A 9582-nucleotide genomic window follows, 5' to 3' on the forward strand; every position below is an offset into this window, starting at 1 on the left:
TAGTCCATTTCTCTATAAGGTCAGAGCCATAGTACATACTGCAGCTTAGAACCAAGCTATAAGATGTGCCAAGCAATCTTCTTGAAGGATTGAATTAGAAAACAGGCAATTACCAGGACTTTTAACCCAATAATTTCAATTGTTTAAACAGAACTTGGCTAAGACCAGACTCAAACTCATCAAGAGTATGCCATCCCATTTTCTATGATTTTAAAAGGCAGTCCCATGACAAACACCCACCAAGAGAGAACAGGCTACCAAGAAGAAGTGATTATAATCTGAGAGGTTGAATGAGATTAAAAATGCTTAGAATGAACCCCCCCATTCTTCTAAATTTTGAGATGGCATTCCAAAGCCCCTCCTTGGGTGCCAGTGCAAAAATTAAATTTTTTTGAATCGCACATGTGCCTTTCTTGATATTTCCAAAGTTCCAAGAACTGCCCCATTTGGATTCCCCCAAGGAACTTTTTATTCGTATTAGATCTCCTTTGTAATCAACACTGAGAAATGTCACTTTGATTAAACACAGCTCTGAATGGCTAAGACCACAGTACAATAAACTCTCCAGAGCTATCCTTCAGAACAACTGATTGCTCTCCAGTCTTAATCCCCTAGAGTCTTATTTAATCAAAATGATGTTGCTAATTAAGGATTAAAACTCAGAATAGAGTAAAAAGGAAGTTTTTTTTCCCCTCTTCTCTCCTATGGGCAGGTCAAGGAGGCAGAATCTGCTCTAAGGAACTAAACAGTCTCATCCACCTTTGGCAAAGCTACTTTATTCACTGAAGTTTGGATTTAATTCAAAACTCCTTGATATTAACATAATTGGAGGAAAAAAGAATAGCCAGGAAAGCCATCCCCAAAGGAGGGGAGATCTGATTTGCCAAGATCTTCATTGATTCTTCAGCATTGCATTGTTAATATGCAAATGTGCTCAGTCTTTATTTTAATAACCATGCATGTAAAGGAGAAAGAAGGGGGCAGTTTAGGGCTGTCTTTCACCCTGCCTTGAAGTAGGAATAAGGGGAGTCCCACTGCATGGTTTAACCAGAAAATACAGCACTCTCTATAGGGTTACAGAAGGGGAAAATAAGGGTAACCCAATCATCAAAAATTACCTCCCTAATGCATGAAGAAAGAAATAATTCATATAAAAAAAAGACTAAATCCAAACCCTGATTTTTAAGAACCATTTTAAGGACAATCATTCCTAAAGAATAAAAAAAAAACACCCAACAAAATACAAATGCTAAATGGTTTATCAGATGCCAGAACTTGGCAGCAGCAAAGCTGAATTAATACAGCAGATTATCCTGACTTCCAGCAAACCAGCAGTCTACTGCTGGTTGTCACTGCTAAAAATTTACCCTGATGTAAATACCACTATATCATTGAATTTTGCCACTGTTAGGGGAGCAACAGCAAAATATCCTGAAGGCATAGCCATGTTAAAGGCAGAAAACCAAATGGAGTATGTTGTTCCAACAGCAAAAAGGTTAGCAAGTCTTTTGAGTATTTGGGCAAATTGTTTAATCCTGAAAACTCTGACTGAGCACTTCTGTAGGTGGCCAAAATAGAGTGTCATCTACTAGCAAAAGGAAAAAGTCAGGAAGAGTTTGAACTCTCGGGAACTCTTCCAAAAATCTCAAAGTTCTGCAATTAAAATCACAACGTGAAACCCACCATGCACAGAACCTTGGAGTTTCAGCCGTGCGTTTCAAGGCAATGCTCTAGCGCTCTATCTACAGATATTTAGCCAACACCAAATTACCAACCAGTTGAAAAATGAAAGCAGCTCCTTTGGCCCGCAGTCCTCGAGGCTGTAGGCACCCAGGGGGCACACAATGGCTCTTATGCCTCCTATTCCCAGGCTGGCTGTGAGGAGTGCAAAGTAAAACACGATTTTCTGCTCCCTCTTGGGCAGGGTGAGGAGAATGTGCCGTCTGTCGATGTGGACGTCCTCAAAGGGGAATGACACCACAGGTAACAGTGCTGTGCCTGGAGGGGAAAGAAAATGGTCATTGGAAAGGAATTGGAACCAGATTGATAAGACTTGTATTTTTTAGAGCAAGGGTGTTCTATGCAGGTATGAAAAGACAGATGGAAAATCATAGGTAAACAACAGAAAAGTGTAAAGAGGGAGGGGCAGAAACGTTTTTGGTGTTGCTATGTAAAGCAATACCACTATGGACCTCTGAGAAACCAAACCTCCTCTGAAGTGCCTGCAAGGATTCAGGTTCTTCTATCAACTGAACCACTAACTAACCAAAAAAACCCACAAAACATGCCACAGCAGAGTGCAGCTTTTTTTTTTGCATCTTCTAAAATCCCAGAATTGTAATAGGAATTATAATTTAAGAATTCTCAAAACTTTTCTGGGAAAAATTCTTTTTTCCATAGCAGCTTCATAGAAAATATGATTTTCAGAAAATTTAACTATAGAAGCAGTGCCACAAATTGCATTTGCCTCTTCTAGCCTGCAAAGCAAGTCTTTCAGATTTAGTCAGCTGTAGATTTTTCAAGTTTTAATGGACACTAAGCTTAAAATATATTGGTGTTTCAACAACACCAGTATTAGCCATTACTATGACTGTACATTAAAGTTTAATATATCAGGAATGTTTAATGATTTATCTCCAAAGGAAGAAATGCTCTAGATAAAACCACACCCAAAGGCATCAGATTGTGTTTGTGTCTCCAATCTTCTACTTTAAGAAACGCACTGAAGGGACAAGTGGCAGAAAGATTTAAACTAGAACATCAGGGGAGAAACAGTGGAGCACAACAGCAAACATGTTTCCAGACTGCTTGAATAATGGTTCTGCAATCAGCTCAAGAACACTTCAGGAATGACTCTGATATGTTTTTAGTTGCTTTGCTGCGTGTCTAAATAACAATGTGGCTGGCTATTGCAGAAGTCAGACTTGCTCAACCACTGGCTCACACAAGAAGCATTTCTATCAACTTGGCTGAATTTGACAAAGTAACCAGCAGGTTGTGCTGGGAGATGCCCTACAGTAGGAAGCCAAAATAATGCATGGGAGATGTCCTACCTGTTAGAGAACTGGTGGATTTTGTTTGAGCAGCGCTTTTTCTGTAAAAGTGCTCAAAATAATAGCCAGGGAAGGTTCAGAATGTGCCAGCAGCAGGCAGGCCCTCAGTGCAGGTATTAGGATACTCAAGGCAAAGTTTGTTTTTACTGGTGTGTTCTTAAATACTTTTCCTCTTGTCCAAATAGAAAAGTCCTTTATTCCTTTACATATTATCTTACTCCTAACAGCGGGGAAGCAGTTCCTAAATTCTCTCTCTGACTGAAGCCTGGCAGTTGTGCCAAACACTAATTACCTTAGGGACCAATTTTAAGAGTTGAGCATCCATGCTGTCAGGAGCTGACCCACTTCAGAGGAGCCAAGTCTGTGCACCAGCTACGCAAGATGCACACAGAAACACTGCAGCGAGACAAAGCAAAGGTGAAAGCGCCGCAGTGCGTTTTGCAGAGGAGCAGCTAAGCAACCAGTTAGAGGAGAAAAACACGTGCCAAACACCACGCTCAAGAGCACGCTCCCACAGGAGCATCAGCACAACAGCAGGCAGTCCCCGGGCTGGCACCCACCTAGGAAGTGCAGGAACATGCAGATGCACACCAGCTTGGTCCTCCCCAGCAGGTACTCGGCGAGCCAGCCCACCAGCACGGGGGTGAGCGTGGAGGTGCCCACGAAGCACATGTTGACCATGGCTGCCTGGTGGCTGCGGTAGCCCAGCTTGGCCGTGCAGAACAGGATCATGTTGCACACGATGCCGAAGAACGTGAACCTCTCGCACAGCTCCACCAGCAGCACGCAGACGGCCTCGTGGAGCTTCTTCCCAGCCTCGGGCAGCTTCCCAGCACTCCTGCTTCTCCCAGCTCCTTGCTCCTCCTCAGCCATGTGGCTCAAAAATCCCTTCTCCTGCGTGTCTCTCCTGTCTGCACCAGGCATGCCTGTCTTTTTGTGTCTGAGCAGATCAGCTTGAGTTACAGGTGCTCCTCCACTGCCATTAGCAGCCTGGTAAGAGTCTCCCTTTGAATTCCACACTCTGCTACTACAATTTCTTAGGGCACCTGTCACTTTTGAGATATTACATATAGGATCAAAGAATATTTCAAAAAAAACCCAAAAACCAAAAACAATCAAAGAACTACATGAACATTTCAGCTTCTGAATATAGCAACACTAGGAAGTTAAGTAGTTTATTTAATTAGTTCACTTGGGGGTGAATGAGATTTTTCCCCAGAATTATATTACCTATTAAATGATGTGAATCCAATACTGTATGCTATACTCAATCTGTATGTTAAAGATAAAGGTTTAAACACACATGAAAGCTAACATTTTCAGCAGAATTCAAATAACAGATTGAGAAAATAATTTGGTTAAAACCATCCAATACTTTAATTAGGCAACAAGTGAAAAACAGCAAGTAGATAAAGACAGGGATTTTTTTTTTTTAAGGTTAACATTATCAAATGATTGTGCTATTTCTTTCTATTTCTGGTTGAAATTCAGATAAAGGTAATTATAAAAATAAGCAATGCTACTAGGTTTAAGCTAGAAAAACAAAATTTAAAATAAAGTAAGTTGAATTGATTATCAAAAGAAAAAAGAGGAACCTCAAAACAGCCTAGCCCAAAACTGTTCCTTAAGGCAGATTCTGCCCTGTAGCTACAATGCACCAGAAGGGGCAGGGGCACAGGCAATGTTTTATGTTCTTTTTCATAGCAAAAAAAAAAAAAAAAGCTATTACAGCCTTGAAAGGGAATTAGGAAGAGCCAAACTCAGTGCTTTGTAATGTTCCTGCTACTTTATCCACAGCAAAGTCTGCTGATTTCCCAGGTCAGCTTGTCCATTTTGCAGAGCTCATTAAGATCACTAACACCTGATCAAGATGCCCCCACCTACATCTATCTTGTGCAAATGTAACTGCATGCACAAGTGACAAGGACGTGGAACACCAGGTCAGCTTCTCTGGACAGAGCCCTTAGTGCTCCTGATGGCATTTTTTGAGAGATGGGTTCTGCTGTTTGCTTCCATCTGTTCTTATAACTACTCCAATTTGGCCTCTGCAGATCTATTTAGGATATGAGAACTACTGATCACAAAACAGAAGCACAATAGTATATAACCAGTATGGATAAAGATTCCAAGATTACCTAAAAAAAAAAAAAAGGAACCGTGATTCAAACATAAAGCCTAAAAATTCTGAAGCTTAATCTAAGTAGTAATAGGTTGTTTCCCAAAATTAAATATATTTTAAACCCATTTCAAGTCTAAAGCAAGAACTCAGACAGCGAAAAGCTCATAGTTTTCAGAGACCTTCAACTGGGGATGAAAACAGTTGTGACATAACATGCTAAGAACTATTTGTGTTTTCTGATCCATGACAGCTAAAATGATCCTCCTTTGAGCAAACCAACCAGAGAAGTCAAAAGTATAACTCAGCTTGGTTTCTTCATCAAAGCCTAAAGAAGCCAATCTCAAATCAACACAGGACAGAGAAAAGTATTTTACCTCAGAAGTGCACATTCCTTCTGTTACATGAACAGAACATCTTCTTCATGTTTTATCTAACTGCTCATAAATAAAGTAATTTTTCCTTTTTCTTTAAGCAAATACAGCTGTGTTTTACCATCAGAAAACATAAGGACAAATAAACTCCTGCTCCAATAGTCATTTGAATGCAAAACACTCTGTTTTCCTTCAGAGTGCCAAGCTTACCTGTTCTCATGGGTGCTGGCAGCTCACAGTGACTCACATCATGGGAACCAGCACAGAGAGCAGGGCTCCTAGCTGGCATGGCTCTTAGTCCTCATGTGGTTTCATTTACCCAAATTTGGGGTTACAAGCTGGGAAAAGGGTACAAGTGGCCGAGCCTTATAAATGCCCAAGAAAGCAGGCATTGGGTGATTTTCATGATTACTTTGGAATTGCCTTTGCGTGTGATCAATAAGGGTGTGGTGGTGACAGTCCCACCTCAATCAGTACATGATTAACATGTGCAGTGCTAAGAGAATGTACAGCTTCATGTAACTATAGGATCTTTATTGATTTACCTTTTTAATCACCTCTGCAGTAATTATAGGTGGTCAGTCCATTTACTTGACATGTTTTCTGGTGAATTCTAGTTAAATTATCTGGCATTTAACTGGCTTATTCTTACCCAAGGTAATAGAACTGCATAAAGCCTGATGAAAAACCTTTATTATTTGCATTAACATATGTAGAGTTTTATATATACTGAAGCTCCTAGAAAATGGACACATAAAATAACTGCTATTTCAAAATCCAGCACTTCTGGCAGTACTGTCAATAAGGTCTTAGTGTGTTTTTTAAACAAATCTTCTTTAAAGATCTGAAACTGTGGCAGCCACATCTTGGAGAGATGTTTATAAAATGACTTGTTTCTCACATGGCAGTGTCAGCCCACGAGAGGTCTGGCTGTTAATAAAAGAGTTGCTCTTTGGTGCCCTACCACCCCAGGTTAAAGGTTCTCCTTCTCACACTAGAACCTACACATTAACATTAGCCAAGTGAATTAAGCTGCTCAGGTTGGAACTGAAATGTTCTACTAATTTTCTCTGACAAGGGATAATTGTCAGTGCTTTTACTGTAGAGGTAATTTACTGAAATTGAAGAGGCAGAACTTCAGTGTCCAGCACAACAGTTCTTCTAGCTAAAAGGTAGCAGTGCCTTTAGACCTCTGTTTGTGCTCTAGAAAGGTCAGTCTCTCTAAGGTTTTAGTAAATTTAATTCAGCTTTACTCTTTTAAAGAGCATGTGAGAGGTGTTGCCCATCATCATAGCAGTGGCTGTGGTTCCTGCTAAATATCCAGGGTGGAAACATAATTGATATGGACAAGGCTGACAAGGCAACACAAGAATTTTGACACTTGTAAATAAAACATTAGCACCAGGATTCCCATTAACTTGCATGGTTTGAGAAGCTGGCTCAATGACCACTGACTTGAGGACTGCAATTTAAAAGACAGAAGAAATGCAGAGCAAAAGGTTCATAGTTTTAAAAAAAAACAAAACAAAACAAACAATTTAGCTTCTAGGGTGAACTTTGTCTTTTTCTATTAATTTTTTTTTGGTTTTTTTTTTTTTTTTTGGTCCCTTTTTTTTTCATCTTTAGGTGCCAAGTTGGACAATGTGTTAATTCCTATTCCCTACATCTCCTATTTCACAGGTGAATAATGAAACTTCTTTTGTTGAAATTGTTACCTCAGACAACTATTTCGGAGATCTCTGCACTGCTGTCACTGGAGTCTCAGAGCACTCTGGCCTGAGAGAGAACTGTGACAGAATATGGCAATGCTTCTTTTGGAGTTCCCAGAATTTCAAATCTGATGCTTCTGATAAACTTCACCAGCATCAGTACAAATGCTGCCGAGTATTTGTCTGACTACATACCAGAAGAATTAATACATGCAAACCCCAAGTGCTTGTGAAGCATGTAAAAGGTCAATTAAGAAACTGAAATGTAGTCATCATGAGTTTGAGAAAGCCAGTTTATGAAATCTGTTATGTTGGAAAATCTACTAAAAATAAAATTGTTTTATATTTTATAAAGATCTCTCAAATGTTTTAAAAGGACATGTTAAAGGCTGAAAAATGGCACCTATGAAATAACCAGTTCTTAAAATTACTGATTATATAAGAAATTCTCTGAGATGTTCTGGTACTATGGTAGCACATCAACTTTGATTAATTTTATTCTTCCTTTGGTAAGTGTTTTTGCAAAAGTTTCAACACTTTAGCCAGATGTGAACTGGCAACCTCACCCACTTCTGCCTTGCTGCAGGAGGGATGTTTTATCTGTCTTTTTCCATGGCCACTTGTCTGTGAAAGTGCAAGATCAAGTTGAGACTTTAAATTTATGGAAAAGCTGTATTTTAAGAAGTGTATTTGCTTTTTCCTCATATAGTAATAATCAAAAACAGTGTGGGAAAGCCATTTTCTTTATTCTGCTGAAATGCAGCAGTCCAAGAAACAGAATTAAATCCCTGTCCCAAGAGGTCCTGGTGGAGAGTGTAGACAGAACAACTTCTGCTATAACTTTTATTTTCTCTGCTTGTCCTGCAAAAGCCCTCTCCCTGAATCCCACTTTCCCCCAGTATAATTTTTTTGTCCCTTTCTCTTTCTTATTTAAGCAGGGAGTGTGGCAAAAGCACAGAACTGGCACGGAGCAGGAATTCCATGGCTTTTTCCAGGAAGCAGGACAAGAACGTACAAGAGGTGAACACACTGGAGTGAGTCCAGTGAAGGGCCATGGAGATGCTGGGGGGACTGAAGCATCCCTGACATGACCAGAGGCTGGGAGAGCTGGCACTGCTCAGCCTGGAGCAGAGGAGGCTCAGGGGGCTTTTATTAATGTACAAAAATACTTGGAGGGAAGGTGCAAAGAGGGCAGAGACAGGCTCTCCTCAGCGCTGCCCACTGACAGGACAAGAGGCAACGGGCACACAGTGAAACAGAGGGAACTCGGTTTAGGAATAATTAAAAACTTGTGAGGTTGTCAAATACTGAAAGAGGTTGCCCAGAGGGGATGAAGTGGAATCTTCACTCCTGAAGACATTAAAAACCTGACTGGAGACAGGGCTGAGCCAGCTGCTGCAGGTGACTGTGCTCTGAGCAGGTGAGGTAGAGTAGAAAATTGCCAGAGGTTCATTCCAACCTCAACTATTCTGTGATGCTGAGCAGCACACTAAATACTTTGGCAAAGTAGACTCTAAGCAAGATGAGAGAAGAAAAAAGTTTCTTGCCCAGTTGCTGGGCATGACCTCTCTGAGTGAGGAATTTACTTTACACTCTATGAGTGCTAATTTATTTTGTTTTTTTTTTTTTTTTCAGGGAGATGGTTTCAAAATTGCTGATCCTCAAACATTTACTATAAATGAGAATTATTTTGGCATGATTACCCTGTTCCTTCAAAGCGTACATGTTTTATTTTTGGGATTTTATTCAAACATATATAATTATCTATGCTAAGCAGTTTATCATATGTTCTAAGGCTTTTCTCTTTATTGCACCTAGCTGACGGTTTTATAATTCAGGAGTAATTGAATTGCAATTATTTTTCATGATGCATGGTGTGGTTTTATATCATGTTGTTGGCAGATATTCTTTATGGTGTCGTTTGGTCTAATGGGAAAATTAGAAGTAGCTCTATCATATAGAAAGATGGCTTTTTTGTGTCATGTTATAGTTTGTAGATGGCACCCAGGATATTTTCTTTTGACATATAGATTTTTAGGTAGAGGCTGAAATGAGATTCTAAAGCAGAGTTCACAGTTGAGACAATATTATCTGTACATCCAAGGTGATTTCAACTTTTCTCCTATAGTGACAGTTCATTTATACTCAAGTCCATTTAGCAGACTGTGGTTAGTATTCTAAAATACACATGTAAGTATTATATGGTGGTGGAGTTTCTGCTCTAAATTCATCCCTGATCCAACAGAACTGGTTTCTGAGCAGCCAGGAAAAGGTGTCAGCATCTTTTGTAGAAGCAAATCTCCACCAGAGCAGGGGACTGACAGCAGATC

The 9582-nt window shown here is 39.9% G+C and overlaps 1 protein-coding gene across 1 annotated transcript in view; it reads right to left on the reverse strand.

Annotated features, from left to right (window-relative positions):
• The window catches only part of SLC15A5 (solute carrier family 15 member 5), a 29179-nt gene extending 25202 nt beyond the window's left edge, over nt 1-3977 (reverse strand). Inside the window, exons 1-2 of the mRNA XM_053978231.1 lie at nt 3614-3977; nt 1776-1998 (exon numbers count right to left, since the gene is read on the reverse strand). Of these exons, the coding sequence (XP_053834206.1) occupies nt 1776-1998; nt 3614-3977 (587 nt within the window). The remainder of the gene's footprint in view (nt 1-1775; nt 1999-3613) is intronic.
• Nucleotides 3978-9582: the final 5605 nt, after the last annotated feature.

The sequence above is a fragment of the Vidua macroura genome, chromosome 5 (assembly GCF_024509145.1).
Source record: "Vidua macroura isolate BioBank_ID:100142 chromosome 5, ASM2450914v1, whole genome shotgun sequence".
NCBI classification, from domain to species: Eukaryota; Metazoa; Chordata; class Aves; order Passeriformes; family Viduidae; genus Vidua; species Vidua macroura.